This window comes from Plecotus auritus (assembly GCF_963455305.1).
Source record: "Plecotus auritus genome assembly, chromosome: 6".
Classification (NCBI taxonomy): Eukaryota; Metazoa; Chordata; class Mammalia; order Chiroptera; family Vespertilionidae; genus Plecotus; species Plecotus auritus.
In genome coordinates this window covers 145,212,114-145,239,916 of record NC_137773.1, presented here as the reverse complement: position 1 = coordinate 145,239,916, position 27,803 = coordinate 145,212,114, and the positions used below count along the sequence as shown (strand labels likewise).

The following is a 27,803-nucleotide window of genomic DNA, read 5'->3' as shown; positions in this document are numbered from 1 at the left end:
CTTCAATCATTTATCCCATAAACATGTAGTAGATGTTCACTGTGAACCTGGCTCTAGGTGAGGTGCCGTGCCAGAAGCACTGGGATGAATCAGACACAGCCCTGTCCTAACAGAGTCACCGTCTGCTGCAGGAGCCTGACAATTCCCGAAGGCTTTGCAAAATGTGACTTGGGTCAGGCCACAAAGTGTTGTGCCCCTGGCCCACCCAGGGCTACTTGGGAAGACTGTAGAGCTTTGGACTTAGAAATGAGTAAGATGAAATTGTAGGTGGGGGTGCTAAAGCCATAAAGATGAAAAAAGACAGCTGTGCCCTAGAAATGCTTACATCTTGGGAGCAGGAGGGGGAGCAGGAAAAGAGGCAACAGCAACAGTGGGATTGGGCCACCGAGGGAAGGAAGCACTCTGAGCCCAGGGTGTCAGGAGGCTTCCTGGGGCAGACCATGCACGCAGGCAGCTGAAGGGTGAATCAGGGCTCCCTGGGGAGTTCGTACCTGACAGAGAGGTCAGTGTGTGCAAAGGCCTGTGTCAGGGAGAAAGAGCATGGCTCACTGGAACTGCTGAGAGGGTCTCAGTGTGGCCTGGCCCAGAGCACAGCTGTGAGACTAGTACACAGGAGCCGAATTCAGCTGAGAATGGGAAAACCATCCTGTGAAGGGTACCTCTGAAGGGACGGGCGGGGGAGAGTTTAACTTGATGAAGACAGCTCTGGCAGTAGGGCAGAGGTGAGGAGGCTGCTGCAGCTGTGGGGAAAGACAGGATATCCTGCTGAGCTGTTAAGAGGAACAAGATCAGAGAGATGAGCACCTGATGGGCAATACCACACTGTGGGCTGGGCTCAAAGGGAAGGAGGGAAGGAGGGCAGAGACATGCAGACCTCACACTCCACATTCTCCTCCGTGGCATGCACATCTCTGGAGCAAGCTTCAAGCTCCAGGGTGTTTCAGAACGGAGGATTTTCCTTAACTTCTGTTCAACCACGGTTGATACTTGTGGAAGACAGAGAAGGAGACCAAGGCTTCAATGTCTAAAACCTGGTAAGTAGATTGTAAACCAAGCCCTTTTGGGAGAAGAGACGAGCAGTGGTGGGGTTCACAGCTTTGCATTATAAGCATCAGTTCTGTAACCCTGACTGCCTGGGCCCCTAATGGACCTTCTGCTCCAGGCATGACTTTGCCTCAGCTCAGGAATTCCAAGGCTGCTGTAGATCTTGGTGAGAAGTAGATGACTACAACAGATAACCATGCTCAGGAGATTCTTCTGTCCCTGTTACAATGAGGAAGCTAAGACCCAAAGAATCTGAATTGAAATGTAAGCCCAGGACTGCCTGGCTATGTTTATGAAATATTGTGCTTCCTTTTGAGTGAGACTGGCTAGTTCTTCGAGGGTTTATTTTTTGAATCATCCTTGGACACTTAAGACCATATTGTATTAATTATCTATTGCTACACAACAAATTATCCCAAAATTTAGCAGCTTAAGACAACAAACATCTATTCTCGTAGTTTCTGCGGGTCAGGCATCTGGGTACAGCCCAGATGAGTATGTCTGACTCAAGGTTTCTCGTGAAATCACAGTCGAGGTGTCAGACAGAGCTGCAGTCTCATATGAAGGCTCAGCTAGGGAGCGATCCACTGTCAAATCCACTCCCATGGGTGTTGGCCGCCCTCAGTCCCACCCCACCTGGGCCTCTCTCCAAGGCTGCCTCAGAACTTGGCAGCTGACTTCTCCCAGAGAGGTGATCCCAAAAGATAGCAAGAGCAAGAATGAGAGAGAGAAGATGAGTAAAACAGAAGCCACAGGTGTTCTTGTTTTTAAATATATTTTTATTGATTTCAGAGAGGAAGGGAGAAGGAGAGAGCGACAGAAACATCCATGATGAAAGAGAATCATTGATCGGCTGCCTCCTGCACTCCCCTTAACTGGGGATCAAGACTGCAACCCGAGCATGTGCCCTGACCGGGAATCGAACCGTGACCTCCTGGTTCATAGGTCGACGCTTAACCACTGAGAAAGGCCAGCCAGGCAACCCATAGATTTTTAATAACCTAATCTTGGAGGGACATCCCATCACTTCTATGGTGTTCTATTGGTGAGGAGCAAGTCAATAAGGCCAGCCTACAGCTAAGGGGAGGGGTTACATAAGGGTGTGAAACTAAGACTCAGGGATCACTGGGAGCCATCTCAGAGGCTGCTCACCTCAATCTGGAGTTTTCACAGCCAGGATATCCTGGCTTCTCCCAAAATGGCAAGTTCTTTCCCCGGATATCCGGGGGCTGGAGTACTTTGGGCCTACAGGGACACCCGAGGCGCTGATGTGGACACTCCTTTGTGCCTAAGGCATAGCCTCAGATACGGGGCCCCTGTGGTGAGCCTATCTGGAGTCCCCAGTGGAGGGAGGAGGTAGTTTCTCACATTGTGGCCATTGCGCCCTCCCCATCTGGTGCTTGAAGCTGCTATAATGTTTTCTAGCAAGGAGTGGAAGCAATGGGCATACCCTCGTCCACCCTGTCAGCCAGATTGGGTTGGGTCCAGGTGGAGAAACCACCAGCTTAAAAGTCTTCTTTAAACTCCTCTTTGCTTCTGACCTTCTTTCCTCAGATTTTCTTTTCTTGTTCCTCAACCATGCCCATTGGACCCACAGTTGCTTGTCAAGTAGGTGCTCTGGGAGGAAGGACTGCTGTGGAGATCCCTGGAAATATAGTATGTGTGAAGGGAGTTCTGAACTGCCATTCGGGTCAGTTCAATCCCGTTTACTCAATATCTGTTCTGGGAGAGGTACAGGGGATCCAGAGATATCAAGTACAGATACTTGCCCTCCTGGGGGTTCACAGTATTAGGAGGGAGACAGATGTACAAATGCCATAACAACACAGAATAAGTGCCATAAATACTTGATCAGTACATTCTTTTATCAACCCACCACGACTGCCCCGATTCAAGAAGCATCATCTTTGCTTGGGCTATTTCAGTAGCTTCCACGCTGGTTTCCTCCATCCATCCACTCTGATGCTGAGAGATCTTTCTAGAATGCAAATCTGACAATGTCACTCCCCTGGTTAATAGCTTCTCCAAATGATCCCGGGAAAAGGCCAGACTCTTGGGATGGCCCCCAAGACCCTAGCCACTGTCTATCCCCCCAGCTTCATCTCACCACTTTCTGTTCACATTCCAGTCATACCATAGGCTCTGTGCTGTGGTAGGTGACCCAAATGACCATCCAGGAGCTAATTTGTGTGGCCACCTCCACTAGGAAGCACTCCCAGATTGCCCTTCCCAGTCTGGGAAAGGAGACCCACAGCCCCATCGATTGGATTGTCTTTACTTGTCTGTGTCCCTGGTGAAACAGGAGCTCTGTAGCTAGGCTTTCTGGTATTTGGCACAGAGACAGCTGGGTTGAGACAAAGGACTGCGGAATGGAACTGAAGTCAAGTCTGGGCGCACAGAGGATGGCCTCCAGAATAGGAACTTTCAGCTTCCCCAAGGAAGCACAGATGCTAGCAGCACCCTGTCTTCCTTATCTCTCAGCTCAAACTCAAAAAGCAGCGGCCCACCATCAGCGTTGGTAGCCGGCTGAGCAGAGAAATCCATTTCCCAGCAACTCCGATAGGCCGGGAAGGCCCTGTGAAGCAAGTGCAGTATGAAATTGAACTTCAAGAGATGAGTTGGAGCTTGATCTTAAAAAATGAAGTGTGGTCATGTGTCTAGGTAAGAGGATATTAGACCTCTTTTCCCGGCTGCTATTTCCCACGTGCGTTGGGTAAAGACACCAAAGCTTTCGGAATGACTCTGGGTGTCTCCTCCCCCTCAGGGGTACCCACGCGGGCGCGCTTGAATGAATGGGGGAGGACCCGAGCGCATGAATGAGTGCGTGAGTGAGGGAGTGAGCCGGCGAGCGGGCGGGTGAATGGCGACCGTGCCGCCGACTCTGCACAGGGGCGCGGGTTCCACTTCCCTCTCCCGCCAGCTGGTGGCCTCGGGAAGGTGGCGGCGCCGGCAGCGGCCCGAGCTGGGACGGGCCGGGGCGCGGGATGGTGGGGGAAGGGGCGTTCCCGGCGGCCGCGCCTTCCGCGGCTATTGGATTAGTGGCCTTCAGGGATGAGCTCAGCCGGATCGGCTTTCAGCTGCAGCCTCCGGGCCGGCCGGGAAGGCGGGGAGCGGGCGGCGGTGGAGGAGGGGGAGGCGGCGGCGGCTGCAGCATCCAGTGCTGGCCGCGGCGGCCGGCGCGCCCCGCGCACAAAGGCGCCCAGCCCCTGGGGAGGGCGATGAGCGCACCGCAGTCCGCGTCCGGGGCCCAGCTCCAGTCACCGCTGCCTGCGCTCAGGGCGCAGGGGAAGACGCAGGGCGTGCCAGGGGCCGGCGGCCAAGGCGCGGCCCGTGAGCCCTGAGCTCGGGACTCGCCGCCCTCCGGGTCGGGCGCAGAGCTTTGGAGCGGCCACTGCGAGGGCCTCGGCGCGCCCCCGGGATCTGCGCAGGAGGGCGCTTGCCCGCTCCTACCCGACCTCTCGCACCTTCCCGTGGAGTCCGAGCGCCAACTTCCCCAAGAACGCTCCAACTCCAGGCCACCCTGCCGGGCAGAGGGGGCGCTGCTGCTGGGCACCAGCCGTGAGGACGCACCCCTGGCCCCAGGGAGCGAGCCGGCGTCTGCAGGGTAGCTCGGGCGCCCCTGAGTGGGCGTCGGCGGCAGCCGTCTCCTCGGGGAGTCCAGAACCTGCCGGCGTTCGCCCTCTCTTTTATGGTGAGTATTCTCCAGCTTCTGGTGAGGGGCGCCCTGAGGCGCGCGGGAGCCGAGAGCCGAGATCTGGCCGCGCGGGCCGCGTGCGAGCCAGCACTCGCCACAGCCGGCGCTCCTGGCTTGAGTCCCGTCCGGGTCCCCGGGAATTCCTCTCTGCCGGCTGTAATAGTCGGAGCTGGGTGGTTTGCGCGCAGCCTTGGGGCGTTTGGGGCCAGCCTCTGGAACTGTAGGTTCGAAGCCTGCTACTTCTCTGAGTAATGGAGACAGCACAAAATATTGCTCCCTCCCCCCAATCTCACCCCTCCCCCCGCCCCCCGCCCAGGTCACCCTGCCTGGGTTTGGGTCCATGATCTGTCATTCATTGGATGGGTGACCTTGGGCAAGTCTCCCAAACCTCGATTTTCTCACCGTAGGATGGGGGTGATAATGGTACCCGTTTTTAGGGGTACTGGGGTACTGGTGGGATCTATGCTTGTAACGTAAGCAGACCTGTGCCTGGCATTTAGGAAACACTCAATCAAATGTTAACTGGCATTATTATCAGCGGTGTGAGCCCAAGCGTGCCACCCAACTTTTCGGAGCCGCAGCATCTCCCGTACGCAGTTGGCTCTGGTGAAGTGGTAGCTGTCGCTATTTATTATTTTTCTTTTTGACCCTGGGGTCGTGTGGCTGGTCGCCCGGCCTGAGCGCTGTTCGGTGCCAGTTCCTGGCCTTGCTTAGAGACAAACTTGGCGCTGCTCTGGAAGGGAGGGGGTCTCCCGCTCCGGAGTCTCGGGCAGGGGGTTGGGGTCTGGGGTCTGGGAAGAAGGGAGGAGGCTTGAGCCGGGAGGGCAGCAAACGTGTCGGTCTGGTTGGCGCAGGATGCACCGAGGGCCCTAGCGGGAATAGCGGGCGCGGGCGGGGAGGGGGGAGTGGCTGCCCCCACCGCCCTGCAGTCGGAGCGTGCAGTCCGGGGCTGTTACGGACTGGAAGGGAGAGGAGGGCGCTTCTGTACCGCTGTCACGAGGAGGTGGAGGGCTCCCAGCTCTGGAGTCAGGCTTGAGTTCAAATTCTGCCTCCACCACCCGCCTGTGGTATGACTTTGGGCAAGTACTGTGGTCTCTCCCAGCTCGGTTTCCTCATCTGGAAGAGGTTGGAGGTGGGGGTCAGAGTAGTTCTCTCCTGTCTAGGAATCTTCATCCCCATCCTCCCAACATCCCTTCTCCCGCCCCCACCACCACCCTGCACTCTGATAAGCCAAAATCAGAAAGACTTAAAATGTAATGCTGAGCCTGGGATAAACGCTATTAGAATTCAGGATCTGCCCACCCTCTTCCCTGCCAGTCACTGCACCCTGCACCTGGGCAAGAGGGGATCAGGACACTGGATTTTCCCATTTTGGGGCCTCTACCCTCCAACCAACTCCGGCAGCTTCTGTCACTCATGCTGACGGGGAGTCCCTCCTCATCCTCCAAACCCTTCATTTATTTTAAGCGCCACTGATTATGGAGTTCTTAGAAAGACAAAGTATCGGTGGCATAATATAAACATGCTTTACACAAGGGCATAGCCCTCTGATTGATTCCATTTATTTTTTAATTTTTTTATTGATTAGAGAGAGTTTTGTTGTTTCACTCATTTATGCATTCATTGGTTGATTCTTATATGTGCTCTGACTCTGGATCGAACCCACCACGTTAGCATATCAGGACGAGCTCTAACCAATTGAGCTACCCAGCCAGGGCCCTGATTTCATTATTTTTTTCTTCCTTAAAAATAGTAATACATGAAATTTAAGCTACATTTGGCAAACAACAAACAAAATTCAACTTGCCAGCTATTCCACTTAAACATCTTTCCAGTTTGTATTTCTATTTTATTTCAAAGACTGGTGCAGGAGGAAGGAGGGCTGCTGTGGAGGTGGCCGGCCTGCTTGGATATGGGTTAGGGATTAATATGTGCCAGCCAGGCAAGAGGAGGTGGGAAGGCTCCCGGGACACCAAGGTATGTGGTGCCTGGGGAGTCTGGTGTGACTGGTCTGCAGTGGGCCGTGCAGGGAGACTGGGTGTGGGAGAAATAAGCAAGAACGGTACTTTTATGCACTAAGCTAAGGGGTGCAACTTCTCCCTGGAGAAGCCACCTGGAGCGTTGAAATAAAAGGTAGGTGGGCTGCAGGGAAGGTGGGTTGGGAACACAGATTGGAGCCCCAAAGCCCTGTAAGAAGACCATTGCAGTCATCCAGGCCAGGGAAGTGGAAGACATTGAGTGAGGGAGACTGAGAGATGGGGGACCCATGGCAGACACAGGGACGTGCAGAGAGGAACCTGGCATGCCAGAGAGGGAAAGGGCTGAGGTCAGCCCTGGTGTGTGGATTCTGAGGTGCCAGTGGGTGCCTCCATGTCTGACATCTGGAGAGGGTGGAGGCTTATGGTGAAAAGAAGCCAGCTGGCTTCACAAGGTCTTTTGAAGGAGCCCTAGTCTGGGGTGCCCCAAGGCTTCTAGGTCGCTGGGTGCTGAGGAGAGAAGGCAGGGCTGGAGACCCAGTTTGGGAGAATCTGCAAGGGCTGGAAATGCCAATCAAGCCAAGACACATGGAGGGAGGGAGGGAGGGAGGGAGAGAGAGAGAGAGAGAAAGAGAGAAAGAGAGAGAGAGAGACTGAAGATGTGACCTAAGGGGCACCCCATTTATGGGGCAAGCAAGGTGGGCCCTGGAGCCAGGAGGTGGCAGGAAGCTGCTGTGAGCCCAACACCTTCATGTGCTATTATGTTCAAAGGAAGAGGCCTAGAGCTGCTCCACAGTCGGCACCTGGCTGTTCGTGCTGCGGAATGTCATTTGGGGTGAGCCTGGAGCTCTGCCTTCTCGAGGGAAAAGTGAAGTTCAGTCCAGTGAGTTAGGCCACAGAGACATCTGCCCTGTCAGCCACACACTGTGCGATATGCAAGTCACACAGGTTCCTGGGGCCGAGTGGCTCCCTCCCACCCGGTGCTGCCTCTCCCTCTCTGGGTCTCCCTGGCTCCCTGCTTCCTCACCATCCCCTCTTCCTCTCCAGTCTCCCCCGCCTCCCCCCCACCTCCATCTCAAAAATGATCTCAGAGACCCCTCAGGCTTAACCAGAGGGACCTTCAGAAATCCCAGCAGATCCCTCTTATGATCGCCTAGATCAAGTCTGAGGCACGAATAGGTTCGCTTTTCTTTCAGGCATCCGAGTTTTCAGACAACCAGTTATACCAACGGGGCAGAGTGCAGCCTGGGAGAGAACAGAGGGGCTAGATATGAAGATTCTTGTGTTTTCTTCATAGGAGTCTTCCCAAGAGCGTCACATTATGCAGCACCCTCCCCCATCCCCTCTCCTCCAGCTTTGCTCCAGCCTGAGCCTTGCTGGGCCTCCCAGAGACCAGCTGTCCTGCAGAACCACCCACATGTGCCTGGGACAGCCCTCTGGGCACAGAGGCAGCTGCAGTGTGGACCAGGCCTGCCACGAAGGTGTGTCTCTTTCAAATGACCTTGCAGAGCATGCTGGCCTGCAAACCTCCTTCATCCCAGCCCCTGCTCTTCTTGTTGGCTGCCAGCCCGAGCTTCCGCCTTGGGGGCTCCTGGCTCAGTCACGCGTGGGAGGATTCCCATGGAAACCCCGCAAGAAGGAGAGGCTCGGGGAAGCCTCATTGATTCAGCTCCAGAAAGACAGGCGTGAGACAGTCGCACCTGGACCTGGACAGATGGCCCTCTTTGGGAGCTCTTGGGAAGAAAGGGCTTGCCCGGCAGTTGCAGGGTGAGCTCTGTGCCTGGTACAGAGGGGGAACGCTGATGGACGCCTGTGAATAAAACCTGGGGACCCTTCAGTTCATTCATCATTGGCAGGTTCATGCTGAGTGAGCATCTTTTCATAAAACAGCTCGTCTGCTTAATATTTGTACTAAGGAAATCTTTAAAAACCCCAGTCCAAGTAGGCATCGTTGTCTCTTCACAAAGGTACGGAGATGAAAATGAGGAATGAAGACGGGGCTCCTGGAGCTCTGTGCTCCCCGTTCGTGTCTCGGTGGAGTGCTTTCTGAGGTAGCGGGTGGCTTTTATTCATTTGTTCAGGCCTGGGCACTGTGTAGACGGCCACCCACCACTCTCCCTGGGCCAGAGCCACGCCGAGTCCCGGAGACTCCAGTGAGAAGACCCAGCCTCGCTGTGTGTTCCCCAGCGGGTGGGAGGGAGACAGCTAGGAAAACATCACAGCCCCTTGTGATTAGTCTGTGATGGAGACAGGGACAGGGTTCTGAGAACAGGGGGACCCAGATGTGTGCAGTGTGGGGGTGAGCAGGGAGAGAGAAGGAACAGGAGCAGCAGCATGTCAGGGCATGTGAGTGGGGAGATGGTGAAGGGGTTCACGGAGGAAGATGGGCTGGGGGAGCACAGGGGAGCATTTGGGGAGGGTTAGGGTCAGGAGTCTGCACTTGATCCGGAAAGCGGCGGAGAGATGGGAGGATCTCAAGCAGGGAGCATGATTAGACCGGCTTTGCGTTGTACAAGTGCTGGAGTATGTATTTGAAAGCAGTGTTCAGCCTATTAAAGGAATTCCAGTGGCATTAACCTGCACTGCTTTTTACAGTCCTTGTCATTTTTCAGACCTGTAACTGGGTCGTCAGCTCTCCCTCGAGGGAAGTGATAGGGTCTCAACTTCCTGTGGCCTCAGATCCAGGGAGGCATCATTGCTCTGCTTAAAGGAAGGAATGAAATCCACAGCCACCCACTACCCCAGCAAGTCTGAAGCCAAAGGCTACACTGAGGGGAGCATTACACCCCATCATTGCCAGTTCCTGCAGCAATCATGTCGCCTGGCAAACCCCCTGCCTGGGCGAGCCCAGCCAGACAGGCCGCCCAGAAGGGGATTCCGAGTCCTCGGCCTCTGAAGACCGAGTGTCACATTTTGCAAGCAGCTGAGGCTTCTTAAGCATTGCGACATCGATGTTTCGTGTCTCCTCATTTCCCTGTTGAACTGCAACACCCGCCAGGGTTCTGGGAAGGGCAATGGGCAATCTGAGCTTCTGTTTTCTCGCTCTGCCATCATTGAAGTCCTGGAGCGGATCCTTCCCGATAATGTCAGTAAGCATCCCCCTCCAAGCATGGCAGAGGACAGTGAGTTTGGTTTTGGGGGGAATGTGACGGAGGCGCCTTAGGCATTGCTCAGTGTGCCCCGGGCTTACTGGGCTCAGAGATAATGTGATTTCTATCTGCCGTGAGCCCGGCCCCGGGCCACGAGCTGTGGTGGAGACCAACAGAGAAAGGTGGCAAGCGCCCACTCCCTCTGGCTGGAGAGAGAGGGCAGGGATTGAGCCTGACTTGGCCACTACTGTGTCCCTAGCTCTTAGCAGCACAGAGCCTGGCACATGGCAGACATTCACTAAGTGTCTGTTGAACAAACAAATGAGGACTGCAAGCAGGAAGGATGCACAGCGTGTCTAACAAAGGGGCGGACTGGCTACAGCCTCGAGTCAGCTGCCCAGAGGCTGTGTCAGTGGCAGAACTGGGTCTGGTGTCCCCACCTTGTGACTCTAAAGAGGGCAGACAACGAGACCTCCCTGAAGCCCAGTGTCGCCTCTCCACACCCACACATGTGCTCGGCCCTGTCTTCAAAGTACTGAGCCTGTGTCTGCACCAGGGGAGCGAGGAGGCCAGGTGAAGCCTCTCTGTCCTCAGAGGAGTGCCCTCAAGGAAGAAAAATGCAGATGAGCAGGACCAGGGAGTCCTGGTTGGCCCAGTGACAGGGTGTGGGGCAGGCACCTGGAGGCCGAGGGGAATGGGGCAGGCTTCTTGGAGGAGGTGGGGCTCTCAGGCAGGACTGGGGAGAGGAGGAAGGATGGACTCAGGGCCCCACACACCTGGACAAAGACATGAGGACTTACCTGTGACTCACCCAGTTTAGGAGTTGGGACTCTGTCGCTTCCTGTCTTCTAGCTCTGGCCTTGGCCCTATCTCCAGCTGGTCATTCTGTTTCTTTTTTACATAAAAAAAAAAATTAATTCAGAGAAGTAAGGAGAGGGAGAGAGAGATAGAAACATCAATGATGAGAGAGAATCATTGATTGGCTGCCTCCTGCGCACCCCACACTGGGGGTCGAGCCCGCAACCCGGGCATGTGCCCTGACCGGGAATCGAACTGTGACCTCCTGGTTCATAGGTCAACGCTCAAGCACTGAGCCATGCCGGCTGGGCTTGTCATTCTGTTTCTTGATTCTGATCCTGACTGTTGCCCTTGAAGGTTCTTCTGTAGCTGAATCTTGGAGCACCCCCATGGTTGTTTCTTTAGGATGCATTCAGATGGAGAGAGGGCAATGTTGGAGGACGTACACAGTTTAAAGCAGCACTTAACATTCTCTGGGTGCCTCTTGGGTGCCCTGTGCCATTCTAGACTTCACAGATGTCAACCCTGATCCTTGCAAAGGCCGGCGAGGTTAGCACATGGTTAGCCACACTTTTTGGATGCATCTCAGAGAGGTTAACCCCTTGGTCAGGCCCAGTGGACAGACAGGAATTCAACCCCTGCCTGCCCTTCCTTATATTGTGATGTCACTAGTTTTCCTTAGTGGGCATGAACACTCCATCCTGGTCCCTGTCTGGGGGGAGGGGGGCAGCAAAGGGGCTGTTTGTTATATGTCCACCTTGCCATGTCCCCAGTGTGGGCAGCCTTCAGGATCCCCGCCTGCCACTGATGGTGGCAGAGGCGTTGAGGCCCTGAGGCTGCAGCCAGGAGGGAGTGCACCTTGCCCTCGATGACCCCGCATGGGTCTCCTCTGAAGCTGCTGCCTGGCTGCTGCTTTCAAACACCTTCACGTCGTCTCTTCAACAGCAGCAGAGTTGGCATGGTCGTGGGCCTTTCCCTTAGGCATGTCCTGTGTGGGCTTCATGGCGAGGCTCTGTTCTAACAGCGTGGAGGAGGATGGTGGAGCACAGGCTCGTCCTACTGTGGCCCTGGGGTCCACCCCCGCACTGCCACTCATTGGGAACCTCTCCCTGGGAGTCTCTTTCCTCTTTTGAATAAAGGGGTACATGCCTCGTAGTTCCTGTGAAGCAGCTGTCACGCCGCCTGGCACAGAGTGAGTACATATATTTAAGGTTAGCGATGGAGAAAGAAAGGGGAGTAGAGGCAGTGGAGACTTTGGGTTCAGGCTACGTAGGGTGGGAGCAGCCCTGCTGGCTTTACCTGTGTGACTTTGGTCAGGCCGCTTCCTCTTGGAGCCTAGTTTCCTGGTCTGTTAGAATTCCAGCAGAGGTGCCTTTAAGTGAATTACGAAAGCGGCAGATTCTAAGCCCCTGACCTCCCAGTCAGACGCCCTTGGGCAGTCTGTGCAATCTTCCAGAGAGGACCCTGGGTGAGTGTGCTGGTTCAACTGATTGAGTCTCCACCACACACCCTGTGCCTCTCACATGTTATTATTATTTTTTATCCTCACCAGAGGATATTTTTCCATTGATTTTTAGAGAGAGTGGAAGAGAGAGGGAAAGACAGAGAGAAATATCAGTGTGAAGGAAATCGATGTTGTTGCCTCCTGCATGAGCCCTGACCAGAGCCAGGGTGGGGAAGGAGATTGCAACTGAGGTACATGCCCTTGACCGGAATCAAACCCAGGACCCTTCAGTCCATAGGCCAACGCTCTATCCACTGAGCCAAACTGGCTAGGGTTCACATGTTATCTTATTTCTCATAAGCTAGATGAGTCTCAAGGGCTGGGTGAAACCCTTTGGGTTAAATGCTCCTCTCCCTCTCCCTTTCTTCTCTCTTCCCTCTTACTCCTTCACCCCTCCCTCGACCTCCACAGTAATGAATGGTAGCAAACCGGACACAGCACCTTGTTTGCTTGACTTCATCTATCGGTTGGATCTTCCATATCAGTACCTTCTTTTCTCCAGCTGCCTAGTTTTTTCTTATATGGATTTGCCATAATTTATAGTCTTATCATTTACAGTCTTTAATGCAATAAAAGCAGAACTTCTTGCAAAAAAATTATCCCGTCTTCATTTGGAGTTTCTCCCAATATTTTGCTATGACAAGCAATGCTGCATATTTATAGATGTGACACATACAGTAATTTATGTATACTTGTATTACATATTATATAATATACAATACATACATGATATATAGTACATATACACATATATATGTATATATGAAGTTTTGCACATTTGAGAACATATCTGAATAAATACTGGAAGTGGACTTGCTAGGTCAAGGGTATGTGCATTTGTAATTCTGAGAGAAGGTGCTAATTTGCCGTTCACTGAGGTTACACCATTTAACCTTCAGTTTAGCAGTGTAGGAACCTGCCTGCTTCTCCAGGAAAGCGTTATCCAGCTTTTTGATCTTCACTAATACACCAAAAGGGCATTTCATTGTAGTTCTAACTAGTTTGTTTCTCTTTTATTACGCATTTGGTAGAGAGATCATCTTTTCAAAGAAGCTGTTTGTTTTTTATGTGTGAACTGTTTGTAGTATCCTGTCTCATTTTGTATTGGGGTTGGTCTTCTTGGACTCATTTGTAGGAGTTTATCATATTTATGATTTGTGCTGCACATATCTCCCCATTTTAAAACAACAAACTTATTTTATGGGTGTTTTTTGCTATGCCATTTGGTTATTTCACATTTTCATTTCATATTTTACGTATTTGTGTCTTCCGCTCCTCTCTTTTATTTTATTTTTTTAAATATATTTTATTGATTTTTTACAGAGAGGAAGGGAGAAGGATAGAGAGTTAGAAACATTGATGAGAGAGAAACATCAATCAGCTGCCTCCCACACACCTCCCACTGGGGATGTGCCCGCAACCAAGGTACATGCCCCCGACCAGAATCGAACCTGGGACCCTTGAGTCCACAGGCCGACGCTCTATCCACTGAGCCAAACCGGTTAGGGCCGCTCCTCTCTTTTAAATTATTAAGTGGTTTACAAGGTTTATTATTTTATTTAGTCATAAAGTCATGCGTTTAAAGTATATTTAGTAATATATGAACATGTTAATTATTAAATTTTAGGTGAGATAACCTGAATAAAGTCCCATGATGCCAATTTTAAAAAAGAAAACTTATTAATATTTTATGGACAAAAAAGGAATAAAATGAAATACAGCAAATACTAACAATGTTTATATCTGGTTAATGAGATAGAGTTGATTTCAAGTTATTGTACATTTTTTGGTATTATCTAAAATTTAGAAATTCATTTAATGTTTTTAGTAAATAGACTTTATTTAGACTAGATTCAGATTGATAGAAAAACTGAGTAGATGGTACAGAGAGTTCCATATACTCACACCAAGTGTCCCCTATTATTAACTTCTTACATTAGTGTGCTACATTTATCACAACTAATGAACCAGTATTGATTATTGTGATTAACTAAAGGCCATACTTCATTCAGATTTCCTTAGTTTTTACCTAATGTCCTTTTTTGTTCCAGGATCTTATCCAGGACATCACATCAGATTTGGTTGTATGTCTCCTTAGGCTCCTCTTGGCTGTGACTGTCTTTAATGGCCTTGACAGTTTGGAGGAGGACTAGTGGGGTATTTTGATGGAATTTGTCCTATGTTTTTCTCATGATTAGACTCAGGGGTTTGTAGGAGGACAACCACAGAGGTAATGTGTTATTTTATTACATCATATCAAGGGTACATACTAGTATTATCAACATGATAGATTAACATAATAGATATAATCTAATAATAATATGGTAATATAGACCAAATGAGTAGATTAAGTGGTTTATATGTTTTATTGGTTTGGTTTTTGTGGTACTGTATTTCCCCCCTCAAAGAACCGGTGCTTAGATTGTTTGATTAGTTCTATTTTTTTCTATCTTATTTTGCTTAATTCATGTATTTTTATGCTTTTTTATTTGCTAGTATAAGTAAAACAGGCATAATGGCCTCTGAGCACGATTTGAGTGAGATCCCACAGATTCTAATACATGGAATATTTCTTATTATTCTTATTCTCTAGGTATTCTGCAATTTCTATATAGATCTCTCTTTTAAAAATCTGGGTTGTTTAAAAGAGAGTTTGTTTGTTTGTTTGTTTACAGCCATTTTACTGTTTATACCGTAGTCACATTTAAATTGGCAAAACTGCTCCATGACAGACAGGACAGAGACCTGTCATGCACAGAAATATAAGGGGTGGTTTTCGTAAAGCTTGGGAAGTGCTGCAGTGACAGAGGGCTGGCTGCAGCAGTCTGCCAACAGCACCGAGGGGTGCGAGTGGTAGGAAAGAAGGTGCTCCGGCAATGTTGGCCTACTTCTGTTGGCCTGAGACCACTGCTGCCTCCTAAGGGGAATTTCCTAAGATGCCTGGTAAGCCGATCACTTGTAAATAACAGATGTACACAGAGTAGGGGAACTAAAGGAGAGTTTTTAAAAAATGTTCCATGTGGTAGAGTTTTGTGATTAATTTCTAATTTTGCTTGTATGTTATCAGAGTCTGCATTACTTCAGCTTTTTTGGCGAGGTTTTATTTGTGGCCTAAAACATGGGAAATTTTTTCGAAGTATACATCAATTAAAACCATCTTCTTAATTATGCAATTTTGGTTTTTCTGACTTTACCTAATGTGGTCTCTTGATCTTCATGAGCTAAAAGAGGCGAATTAAAATCACCTGCCTCTACTGTGTATCCGTCTGTTCTTCCTTGTGTTTCCCGTTGCTTTTGCTCTGAATTTGGGTGCTGTCATTTGGTGTGTTAGATCTTCAATTGTGGGTCATATTCGTTATTATTATTATTATTATTATTATTTTTAAAGAACTGAAGTTTAGAGGAAGGGAGAGGAATAGAGAGTTAGAAACATTGATGAGAAACATCGATCAGCTTCCTCCTGCACACCCCCTATTGGGGATGTACCTGCAACCAAGGTACATGCCCCTGACCGGAATCGAACCTGGGACCCTTCAGTCCGCAGGCCGACGCTCTATCCACTGACCCAAACCGGTTAGGGCCATATTCGTTATCATTATAAAGTGTTCTTCTTTGTTTCATTTGGAACCATTTATCCTGAATTCAACTTTTCTTGACTATATTAAGGTGATAGTGCCTGTTTAATTTGAGGTAGCACTTACCTGGTATATATTTGCTCTTCCTTTATTTTCAAAATTGTCAAATCATTTTGCTTTGGGGATGTCTCTTGTAGGAAGCATCTGTTGAGGGTTTTGTCTTGTTCCCCGATCTTAGGATCCTTTCTTTTTAGTAGTTTTCTTTTTAGTAGTTTTATGTCTTTTTGCTTCCATTGCTTTTTAAAACAAACTCTTTCATGGTATGGTTTGTTTTATTTTGTGTTGTGTTCCTTCTAAGAACTGGAAGGTTTGTATTTTTAGTTCTTCTGGAGGTAGCCTTTAGAACTACATAAAACGCATTAAAATTTTTTTTTAAAGACTATACTGGTTGTCTCCCTTTTGAAAAAGTGATCATAAAATTAGTTTACAAATGTGATCATGATTTTTATGTGCTTTGTGCAGCTTTTTTTTCTGGCGAGTTTTCTTGGTTTGCCATATTTTTTTTTTTTCTGTTCTTTTCCTCCTTGATTTCTCCTCTAGCATCTTGGACTATATTGTGTGCTGGTTGCTCTTTGAAAGGGGCGAACCTTCTCAGATCAGCATTTTGCAGGGGATGCATGTAGAGGAGGTTCATGGGAGTATTCTAGGACAGCGGGGTCGCTCTCAGGTTCCTGGTAACTGTTCACAGGGCTGTGGCAGTGATTTCTTTTAGCTTCTACCCAGACAGCAGAGACCTGCAGCTATAGCCTTCCCCCCATTCAGGCCCCTCTCCCGCTCCGCCTCACCAACACACTGCTCCCCGTGAAGATGGCTGGTCTGTGGTTTTCTTTGTTAGCCATGTCCTCCTCTTTCCTCCTCTATCCCCCTGCCTCACACCGACCTTCCTATGAGACCCCACCCCATCCTCAGGTGGTTGGCCTTATGTTCACGTCCATGTTCATGGGTGACCTGGGTGTCACAGGCAGCTCCCATTGCCAGGCCACACGCCCTGTTCCCATTTTTCCTGGTTAGGAATCCTTGTTTTGTTTTGTTTTTTTCCTTCAGGGAGTATCAGCCAAGAGCGATCAGGCAGCTTTATCCGAGCGTTGCAGCCACAGGTGGCTTGTGTAGGTGCTTTCTCACACCCCCTTGGATCCTCACCGCTTTTGGCAGCCCTTTACTGTTTTTGGCAGCCTCTCCTTAGAAGCTGTGGTTCAGGTTACAAATGTGCTCTAGTTTTGCCGAAGATAGAATTTGCATTTCTGTGTCTCTTTCTCTTTTACTGTGGGTGATTTGGGATATCAAAAGGCGTACCTTTATCCTGCTAACTTAGAACTGTCTGGGGTTGTGAATTTTCCTTGCTATGTGTTCTGGTATTCCTCCAGATTCAACATTAGCCAGAGCTCTCTGGATGGAGTCGGCGCGAGCTGAAGCTGGGGTCTAACCATAGAAAGGAAAGGAAATGGGAGTTGAGAATAAAGTAGGAGAGTTAAAGAAGAAATCCACGGCATCTCTGCCTGTGCTGTGTGGCAGCAGGCTTCACTCCCTCTCCGCCTGCACTCTGGCTGGGAGTCGTGCCACTGTTTGGGTGGGAGGCCACGGCCCGCCGGAGCAAGGGATGAAAAACACCTGTCTCCTGGTCCGTCTCAGTGGAAGATTTTCTGAGCCCAGCAACGCTCAGGCCAGGGTGGGGAGGGCACATGCCCTTGCCCTGGACAGGCTGCAGGGCTCAGCTCCCCATCTCAACTCACACCAGGGCCCATCCAAGCACCCTGGGTCTGGCTGGTCTCCTAGTGATGGTGGCTAAGTCCTCCTCCCTGAAAACGAGGATCCTGCCTCACAGGAGGTTTCCCAGAGTGAATGCTGTTGACAGGGTTTATATGCCCAAAGAAAGAGCTTGCCCCTCCAAAGGGAACGCCTTCACCTGGGATGCCCCGCGGATAGACCCAGAGAGGAAAGCCTGCCCACAGAGTCTCAGGCCAGCCCTTTATATTATTGTCTCTCAGACGCCCATGCCACCTGGAGGGAAGCATTTTATCTCCATTTTATAGATGAGGAAACTGGAGTCTCAGAGAGATGGGGGGATTTGGATGCAGTCCTGTTTGGGTCCAGAGCCTGGACACCAGCTCCCTTATCCCCCTGCTTCCTGCTCATCTTTCCATGGAGACCCCACCCCATCCTCAGATGGTTGCCTTGTATCCATCTCCATGTCCCTGGGTGATTGTGCTGGATCCTCGCTCTGTATCTTACTTGTCAACACTGACTGTACTTTAGATGCTATGTAAGCTCCCCAGGGCAGCCAGGGAAAGATGAGGGGCCATAGCCTCTGTGTCTCCGGCCCCCATGTCTTAGGCAGCTGTGGCCCCAGCCTTGGCACAGGGCGTGTCCTCTGGAATCAAATGCACCTGGGCTCCTCTCCAGCCTCAGTGATCTTGGACAAGTCACTTAACTTCTCTGGGTTTAGTCCATATTTCTAAAAGAAAATGACCTAGTATTGCTCCAAGTACAGACCATGGACGCTGAAGCCAGGTGGCCTCCGTTTGAGTCTTGGCTCAGCCCCTTATTAGCTGTAGGACTTCGGTTAATTACTTACCCGTCTCTTTTAGTTTTCTCATCTATAATTTGGGAGTCGTGTATATGTCACGGGGAGGTTTAAGGATTAAATAAGCTAATAAATGTAAATCATTTAGAACAGTGTCTGGCATATGGCAAGTATTAGGTAAGTGCCAGCTATATTAATTAATTATTATTAAGGCATGGTAAGGGCTCAGCCAAGGCATGGGCATAAATGGCATCGATGCTGCTGTTATAACCTGTGCCCTTTGCTTCCTTCCAGGAGCTTGGGCCCCTGCCCCAGCCCGGCAGAGGCTGTGGAGGTAGACCGTCCGGCAGCCTGGTTCCCAGGCCCCTGGCCCATCCCTGGCAGCGGGGAGTGGCAGCTCCCACGAGGTAGCAGTGGCCTGAGCCGGGGCCCCTCCTGGGAGTGAACCATGGGCCAGAAGCTCTCGGGGAGCCTCAAGTCGGTGGAGGTTCGCGAGCCGGCGCTGCGGCCGGCCAAGCGGGAGCTGCGCGGAGCAGAGCCAGAGCGGCCGGCGCGGCTGGACCAGCTGCTGGACATGCCCGCGGCGGGGCTGGCTGTGCAGCTGCGGCACGCGTGGAACCCCGAGGACCGCTCGCTCAACGTCTTCGTCAAGGACGACGACCGGCTCACCTTCCACCGGCACCCGGTGGCCCAGAGCACCGACGGCATCCGCGGCAAGGTGGGCCACGCCCGCGGCCTGCACGCCTGGCAGATCCACTGGCCCGTGCGGCAGCGGGGCACCCACGCGGTGGTGGGCGTGGCCACGGCCCGGGCGCCCTTGCACTCGGTGGGCTACACGGCGCTGGTGGGCAGCGACGCCGAGTCGTGGGGCTGGGACCTGGGCCGCAGTCGCCTCTACCACGATGGCAAGAACCGGCCCGGCGTGGCCTACCCGGCCTTCCTGGAGCCCGAGGAGGCCTTCGCACTGCCGGACTCGCTGCTCGTGGTGCTGGACATGGACGAGGGCACGCTCAGCTTCGTCGTGGACGGCCAGTACCTGGGCGTGGCCTTTCGCGGTCTCAAGGGCAAGAAGCTGTACCCGGTGGTGAGTGCTGTGTGGGGCCACTGTGAAGTCACCATGCGCTACATCAACGGCCTTGACCGTAAGTGCATCCAGAGTCTGCCTGACTCCAGGGGGGTCGGCGAGGGAGGCTGGACACAGGTGAGGCCCCGCCCTCCATCAGCACTTGGGGTGACCCTGCCGTGGGTAGAGTGTGATTAGAACGTGGACTCTGGGGACACGCTCTTGCTGGTGTAACTCTCCTTTGGCTGGCTTAGTGATCGTGCGCGGTGCCTCCGTTTCCCCAATGTCAGTAATTATGGCTAGGGCTGTGTTGGAAGATCCAGTGAGATAATGCCATATGCGAAGTAATTAGTAGAGTGACTGGCACCTAATAAGGGCTTTAAGTGTTGATGCTGACTTTGAATCCTCCGGCCTCTATAAAGGTTATGCAAAATGAGGTCTCCTGTGTGCCTAGCCTCCTGCTCACAGCAGAAGGAGAGTGGCCAGTAGAAGGCACAGTCCCTGTACTTAAGTGCCGTGCACGGAAGTTACTGATAAGTAATAAGTAGTGATCACAACTATCATTTATTGACCACCTACTGTATGCGGGGCTAAACACCCCAATTCCGGCTCTTCCTAGTGACCTGTCTGTTAAAGGGGGCAGCTGCCTCTCCTCTCTGGCCGATCATCGCCTCGGTGGGAATGAGAGCTGCACGTTGCGGAATCTTCTGGTTTTCCAAGAGGACCCAGAAATCTAGATTTTGTGTGAACTATCCCAATTTTAAAGTTGGTCGCTGCTGAAAACAGCATGTGGGCCAACAAAACACCCTTGCAGGCTGCAGACAAGCCCGTAGGCTGCTGGGTTTGACCCCTAACAGTTCTAAGGTCTCCCTGCATTGAACATACACAGTCAATCGGCGGGGCCGCAGTAACAAAAGTGGTTACTGGTTTTAGGATGAAGTCACTCCTGGAGGCAGGGTGGCCTCTGGACAGAGGGGCACATGGATGTCTATCCCATAACAATGCCAGGACCTTGTGGGCTCACACACTCCTTGTCCACACTGCTAAAAGCTCACACCCCTGATAAAGCTCACAGAGGTGGGTGAAAGCCAGAATTTCAGTTTGTTCGTTTTAAATAAGAGCCATAATTGTCCCCATTTTAGAGATGAGAAAACTGAAGAGTGGGGCTACAGAGAGCTAGGACCAGGTCTCCCTGGGTGTGTCAGCCTCTGAAGCCCACTCTTTTTTCCATGCTTCCCCCATAAGTTGAGAGTAACACGCAAGAAAAGTCAAGAACAAGATTTTACTCAAGTAAGATTTATACTTACGTGCAGGGTGGGTTGGCCTTTCAAGGGTGGCAGGCCAACAGAGGTGGCTGGTATGCTCAGCTCTCTGGTCTAATCGGTGACATTCTTGCTCATATTTTGTTTTTCTAGTTGCTGGACTAAGATTGCCGTTGAATGGCACAGTGTTCTGTTTGTTCTGATTAACTGGTTAAATCTAGGAGCAGATGTGTGTGTCCTAAGAATGCTAGTTTAGTCATCCCAGTGCCTTGTGGAGAATGTCTGGACATGGTGACCAGGCACACCTAAGTGCTGAGAAGACGGACACCAACAACACTCCTCTAAAATCAGAATTGGAAAATTTACTTGCCAGAATTCATCACTGGACTAGACAGGTGGGCTTGGTGTACGGCTCTTGAGTCTGGTCTGCCTTATTTCCAACTGCATCCTTAACGCTCAGTGCTTTTGTGTCTTCGGTGAGTCAGTCACTCTAATGCAGGGGTGGGCAAACTTTTTGACTCGAGGGCCACAATGGGTTCTTAAACTGGACCGGAGGGCCGGAACAAAAGCATGGATGGAGTGTTTGTGTGAACTAATATAAATTCAAAGTAAAGGAGCGGAGGGGAGAGCAAGAGAACCCTCCGCTCTTCCGCCTCCGCGGGCCGGATAGAACAGCTGAAACGGGCCGGATCTGGCCCGCGGGCCATAGTTTGCCCACGGCTGCTAATGCCTTGCGACTCATTTTACTCATCTGTAAATTGGGACAGTATCAGATCCTTTTCATAGCTACTGTGAGATCTGGTGTGGGGGCACCAATAATATGGTAGCTGGGATTAGAGGCTGACATTGACACCCTGTGGGAGCTACCTGAGCCAACAGTTGGGCCCCCAAGGTGGGCTTCCTCCTGGGCATTGATTCACACTTGGGTATCATCTGGTGCTTGGTTTTCAGGTTCAAAGCTAAGGTGTTAGCAAGGTTGCAGCCAGTGGCTCTCCCACACATGATAGGATTGGAGCAATCTAGTCATGGTGTCCTCCTCGGTGTGCTGCTGGGGGTGGGGGTCTGCGTGGGAAAGAACAGTTGTGTTTGGGGCATTTTGAACTCCTGGATCCTTCAGGTGACTAAAGAAACTCGAGACTGAAATTTGGAGTGTTTCATCCTCCACGCTGGCAGTGATTTTTTTTCAGGGTGGGCTAAAGCTGGAATGCCCATCCAGGACTCCAGGGGAGTCCAGGATGTCATGGGATGTGAGCCTATGGCATCTCCCATTCGGTGACAGGATTGACTTGTCTGCTGTGCCACTGGCCTGTTCCCCAGATAGGGGTCATGTTCTCTGACTCAGGCAGAGTATGCCTGCAGAAAGGGGGAGCTCAGCTTCTCTGGGCTTCTAAAGGCCCATGGTCAGTGGGACAAGACCTGACTATAGGATGGGCCATAGCACAGGCTGCAGTGGAGTCTGGCAGGAGCTACTTGGGAAGGGACTCTGTGATGCCTATAGCTGGTGACCTGGGCTGAAGTCCACCTGAGGGTCCCTGGGCACTGGGAAGGGTTTGGCCCTAGGGAGTCTCTGGGCAGGGAAGGTGACCCAAGGTGGGATTCTGTGCATGATGATTCTGAGCCCACAGTGGTCGTGGAATGATGGCGGGTCCCCAAACTCAGACCCTCCTGGGATGTGGCCGCAGTTAGAGACAGGCTCAAGAGCAGAAAGGTGGGGCTGTTCTCTGGGGTTGTTGCCCCACAAGATCATGGGGCAGAACTCTGCCCAGGGCCCTCAGAGCCCAGCACCCACCAGGAGGCCAGGGACAATGATTACCTCCTCTCTCTGAACCCATTGTTCTCCTTTGTAAAACGGGTACGACAAAGCTCGCCAGCACAGAGCAGGCGCACGGCGATTGGTGCTCACTGCTTTGATTAACTAGGTGAGCTGGGCCGGGTCCTGGGGCTCACTTATGGATTAAAACAGAAATGGCCCTAGTAGAGGCTTCTCCCCTAATGTGGTTAAAGTAAGCTATCCCATTTTCTCAATTTTTGAATATTTATGACCGTAAAAGCAAGACTTAGAAAGTGCTAACTGCATTGAACTCTGAAGCATGTGTTTGTTGAGGGAAGACCTCCCGGAAGTGCTCTTTCCGTTGCAAATGCAGTACTTCAGCTATGCCCTGGAGTGAAACCGCTCAGCACCTGGGGTTTGCTCTAAAGCAGGGGTGGGCAAACTTTTTGACTGGAGGGCCACAATGGGTTCTTAAACTGGACCGGAGGGCCGGAACAAAAGCATGGATGGAGTGTTTGTGTGAACTAACATAAATTCAAAGTAAAGGAGTGGAGGGGAGAGCAAGAGAACCCTCCGCTCTTTCGGCTCCACAGGCCGGATAGAACAGCCAAACGGGCCGGATCCGGCCCGCGGGCCGTAGTTTGCCCACGGCTGCAAAGAGATGCAGGCCTCCTGGGGCCTCTGCTACCTGAGTGAGCTGAGAAACAAGCGAGGCCAGGCAAACGGGCAAGCTGTCTCCAGGTGACGGGGTCCAGGGCCCAAATAATAACAGCAGCAATCACGGATACTTATCTAATAACAGCAAAAACTAATATAGTGCTTAGTCTGTGCTAAGCACTTTACAAATTCTAACTCAGTCCTTGTGACAACTCTGTGAGCTAATACCTGTATTATCACCTTTATTTTATGATGAAGAATTGAGGCACAGAGAGCTTGAATAAGTTGCTCAAGGTCACACAGCTAGGAACTGGGGGAAGCAGGATTCACACTGGGCCAGTGGGTCCCTTGTGGAGCTGTTTGCAGTCAAGGCAGAAAGAGAACGGACAGAAGAAGTTGCTTCCCCCATCCAGGTGCAGCAAAGGGCACGACCCTTTCCTTTAGCTGAGAGTTTCGGGGAGGTCCTGAGATGCTGTCCCTGTGTTTCCTCCTCCCTCCCAGCACTCAAAGCTCTTGGCTCAGCATAGAGCTCCTCTGGGTGTTCCAAAAAGCTAGTTGCATAAAGGCGGCCCCAGCAGTGGCCATGAATCAGGCATGCTTTGATTGCTAACGGGATAATGTCGCTGCAAATGTCCCAACTGCTGTGAGGTTTGGCCCCTGGGATGGGCCAGGCCTTTGGAATCAGCTCTGGGCTGGTTTCAGGAATTGCTCCTGGGCTCATGCTCCTGCCTCCTCCTCCATGCTGGCTGCCAGGAGGGCTGACAGACCGGCTTTGTCTCCTGTCTTGGAGTTCTTGGGTGAGTGGTATGTGAGTGACACAGGAAGTGGAGAGGAGACAAGCAGGCTTGGAGTCCTGAGCAGCTTTGATTTGGGGGTCATAATAATTATACCTTTTAAAAGATACCACCCATGTTCTGTGCCTTGGGCCAAGTGTTGCACTCATTTTATTCTTTTTTCGTGTGTGTGTGTGTGTGTGTGTGTGTGTGTCACACAATAAACCTTGAGACAAGGTGACTGTTATCATCCCCATTTTATAAAAGGAAACTGATTCTTGGAAAGTGAAGAATTTGCCCCAAGCCACACAGCTAATAAGTAGCAGAGCTGTACTTAAACCCAGGTCATAACCGCTCCTGTGCCCTGCTTCCATTCCGCCCACTGCACAGGGCCTGATTCCACAGAGCGGGTGCTGGTGTCCTGGGCTGCCTTTCTGAGGGTGGAGAGTGGGAACCGTAGGATCGCAGGCCTGACTGGCAGAGAGACTTGTCTGCCTGCATCGAGCCGGGGAAATTGTATTTCCAGACGTAGTTCCTAGATGGTTTAATTGATCTGCCAACAACTATTTATTGGTGCAATGGCTCAGCAGAGGAGGCTGGCGGCCAGCCAAGGTTCCCGGTATTGATGAAGGCCAGAGAGAGCTGTCTACCAGGATGACCACAAGGACACCATGCCCTCGCCAGAGCTTCCCGCCCAGTCTGCGCTGAACTCCTGACCTTCCTGCTCAACTCCCCTGTGTCTCCTGGGTGGCGCGATCCTCACAGCCTTGCTGACATCTGGACTCAGCTCCTCTTCCCTCCTAACCAGGTCCAGGCCTGGGCTCCCCCTCACCCCCTGCCCTATGATTCTGCCCTGAATCCAGCCCGCCCCCCAGCCCTCAGCCAGGGCTCTGTCTCCTGCACCCTTAATTCAGCACTGAGTTCTCCCCCTGTTCGCCCCATTCTCTCACTTTCCATGTGGATCTGTCTTCTTTCCCCAGATGGAGATGAAGTTGCTTGGGGCACAGAGGGTGACTCAGGAGGCATATGTGGGGAAGTGGACAGAGAGGGATTTAAAAATAGGATGCATTTACTTCTCAGAGGTAAACTGTGTGCATGGCAGCAAATTTAAACACTACCAAAGGGTAGCCAGAGAAATACCCCCACAACCCCCATAGCTCCCCAGCTCCTCTCCCTGCTGGCAACCACTGTTAGCAATTTCTCATGTGTCCTTCCAGAATTTTATGACACAGACATTTTACACAAGTGTGATCATACTGCAAACATTGCTCTGCCTCTCATTTCCCCTCTTAATCTATCTTGGTGACTGTTTAATGTGATTAGCATGGAGCTGCTTCGTTCTTTGTTAACAGCTACATGAGTGTCCATGGTATGGCTGTATCGTAATTTAATTATTCCAACCCCTTTTTTGGACATCAGACAGTTTCCAGACTTTCAGAATAAACTTTTGATTTTGATTTGAATTCCATGTCTACACCCTTCTGCCAAATCAACACCCTGGAGCCTTAGTTTTACCATCTGTGCAATGGGAATGATGATGCGTACCTTGCAGAGTTGCTATGGGTCTTAAAATTGATGCAGAAATGAAGCTTCTCCGGCATTACCAATCGGAGCATGCCCAGTGCCGAGCTCATCATAGGCACCCGATGAATGCTTGTGAATGATTCAGTTTCCAGTTTAAAATACAGTAGAATAGCATTACTTTGTTATTAAGGAGGGTTTAAACGCATGGTTGGACGCAGACCCTTTGAGCTGTATAATCCAGTCAGTCCTCACGTAAGGTGAATGTCAGCAGAGTAGGACTCCTGTGCCCCTGACTTGCCCAGAGGAGGCCACACTAAGTGTGTTCTGCCGCTGTTATTGCTGTGGCTGCTCCTGCTGAAAGTGGTAGTTCTTTGAAGTGGAGACTGTATCCTTCTTGGCCAACCCCCACAGCACCCCTTGGAACAGAGTACATAGTAGGTGCTCAATAAATGCACATTCAGGTACTGGCCTCCCGTCCCCTGCACAGCTCTCTTTCCTGCAGTGCAGCAAGACCTGAGCCACGGCTGGCTGGAGTAGAGGAGGCCTGGCTATCAGCTGCCACCGCCTTGAGAACCTGTCTCCTGAGTGACCCATTCCCACCTTGACTTGCGTGCCATGCCGGGCACACCTGTCCCCATATCCAGGCCAAGCGGACGCTGCATTATGGGCTCTGCAATTCAATTCAGGATCTTGGCATTCCAGTACAAAATGACTAGGCTGGTGCCTGATATATAGTAGGTGTTAAAAAAGGTGGGTTTAAAAAATGCCCATTATGACTTTTATAGCTCCCATAGATTGTAAAATTACTTAGTGTTATTAAATTTGGAAACAATTATTGTTATTAAATTTGGGTCCACATTGTGAAATCTGAGGGATTTCACACCAGGGAGTATGTTGGTTTGGGAGGTTTTTGACCCTTTAGTGGATATGATGGAAATGCCATCTGAGGTTCAAAGGCCACTGTGAATGTGTTACAAATGAGCTGACAGTGTGTCGCCTTCACTCTGAGCCGTTTTAAAGTATCCAGCTTAATGCTGGGTTCAAGTGTTTTGTAGCTCCCAGTGGTGACTTGCCTGGTGAGCGTGTCAGCCAGAGTGTCCAAACAGGCAGTGTCCCCCCAGCTATGCCCATGTGTATTGGGGGGAGATGAGTGCTGAGGTGGTGGGTCTGAGGGCAGACTCTGCCTCCAAACAGATGTGTCTAGGCCTGGCTGTGGGCTGTCGGCTACCGGACCTTTGGAAGAAAGAGAAGGGGAAAGAGGCCGTATGTCTCCCGGTTTCAGGGGCTGGCAGGAGGGGGAGGGCCCCAGGCATCGGGGCTGGAACAGATGCAGTTCCTGCAACCAACGCAAGACCCTCACTTTACAGGTGGGAGCTGAATGGACCAGGGAGCTGGGAGAACTTTTCTAAAGTTACCTGCTGATTAAAAAAATCTCAGGCCTCCGATCCCCCTTGAAAACACACCTGGTCAGAAATGAGAGAGTGAGAATTCCATGCAGTTCACAGGCCTGTCTTGAAGAACCTTGACACAAATGATGGAGGACATTGGAGTGCAGAAGGATGGGGGGTGGGGGGCGCCTGAAGAGTTTCCTAGGGGGTGGCCTTGGGACGTGGGCAGGATTTAGATAGGTGCTCCCCCAGCCCCACGCCCTCACGAAGACCCTCTTTTTTGGCTTCTCAATGCCTCCCACATGCTCGAGGCCTTAGAACAACGAGGTTCAGCACATCAGAGACCAGAGATAACTGGTCTCTTCACTTACTACCTGGATGACCTGGGCCTAAGTTTCCTACCGTCTCATACCTGCAAAGTGAGTATGGTGGTGGGACTCACCCCTAGGCCTGCCACCAGTGCTTCTCAAACCTCAATGTGCCTTGGAGTCAGCCGGGGTGGGGGGGGGGGGGGAGGAGATGGGGGAGGGTCTTGTTAAGTGCAGACTCTGACTTAGGAAAGCAGGGTGGGGTCCCAGGTTCTGCATTTCATCAGTTCCTAGGTGATGCCCATGATGCTGCCCGATGAAGGTGGGCAGAGGACAAGGCCACCGCACTCTGGGGTGCCCCTAGTCCCACGTTCCACCCGCCAAACCCCACTCTGACCCCGCAGCCACGTTAGCCTGCTTATCCCTCCGTGCCTTGATCTGTGCTGACCTCTTTATTGGAAATGGCCTCTTCCCCGTTCCAGCGAGGCCCAGCGTCGCCGAGCCTGGCTCTGCCACCGCCCCTCCTGGCTGGCTGATGTGAGGGCGATTCCCGTGCCTCCTGCATCCATTCCCTTTCCCACCCAGCCCACTGCCCTCTTGTTCACATCCTCCCTACGACCACGTGACTCAGTCTACGTGTGCTGGAACCCAGGTTCTCACAGGTGCCAGCAAGGTCAACACAAGTCAATCCACACCATTATCCGTGAATTTCCCACGAGGGCCACTTTGTTTGGGAAGGGATTACCGCAAATAGAAACGGCTCTTAGTTAAATACCATAGATGGAGCGCTTACCAA

At 51.4% G+C, this 27,803-nt stretch overlaps 1 protein-coding gene across 1 annotated transcript in view; it reads left to right on the top strand.

The window, feature by feature from the left end:
* The first annotated feature begins 4,144 nt into the window (after nucleotides 1-4,144).
* The window catches only part of SPSB4 (splA/ryanodine receptor domain and SOCS box containing 4), a 67,507-nt gene continuing 43,848 nt past the window's right edge, over nucleotides 4,145-27,803 (top strand). The window contains exons 1-2 of the mRNA XM_080672220.1: nucleotides 4,145-4,735; nucleotides 18,556-19,403. Coding sequence (XP_080528346.1) covers nucleotides 18,710-19,403 — 694 coding nt within the window. The 5' untranslated portion in view covers nucleotides 4,145-4,735; nucleotides 18,556-18,709. The remainder of the gene's footprint in view (nucleotides 4,736-18,555; nucleotides 19,404-27,803) is intronic.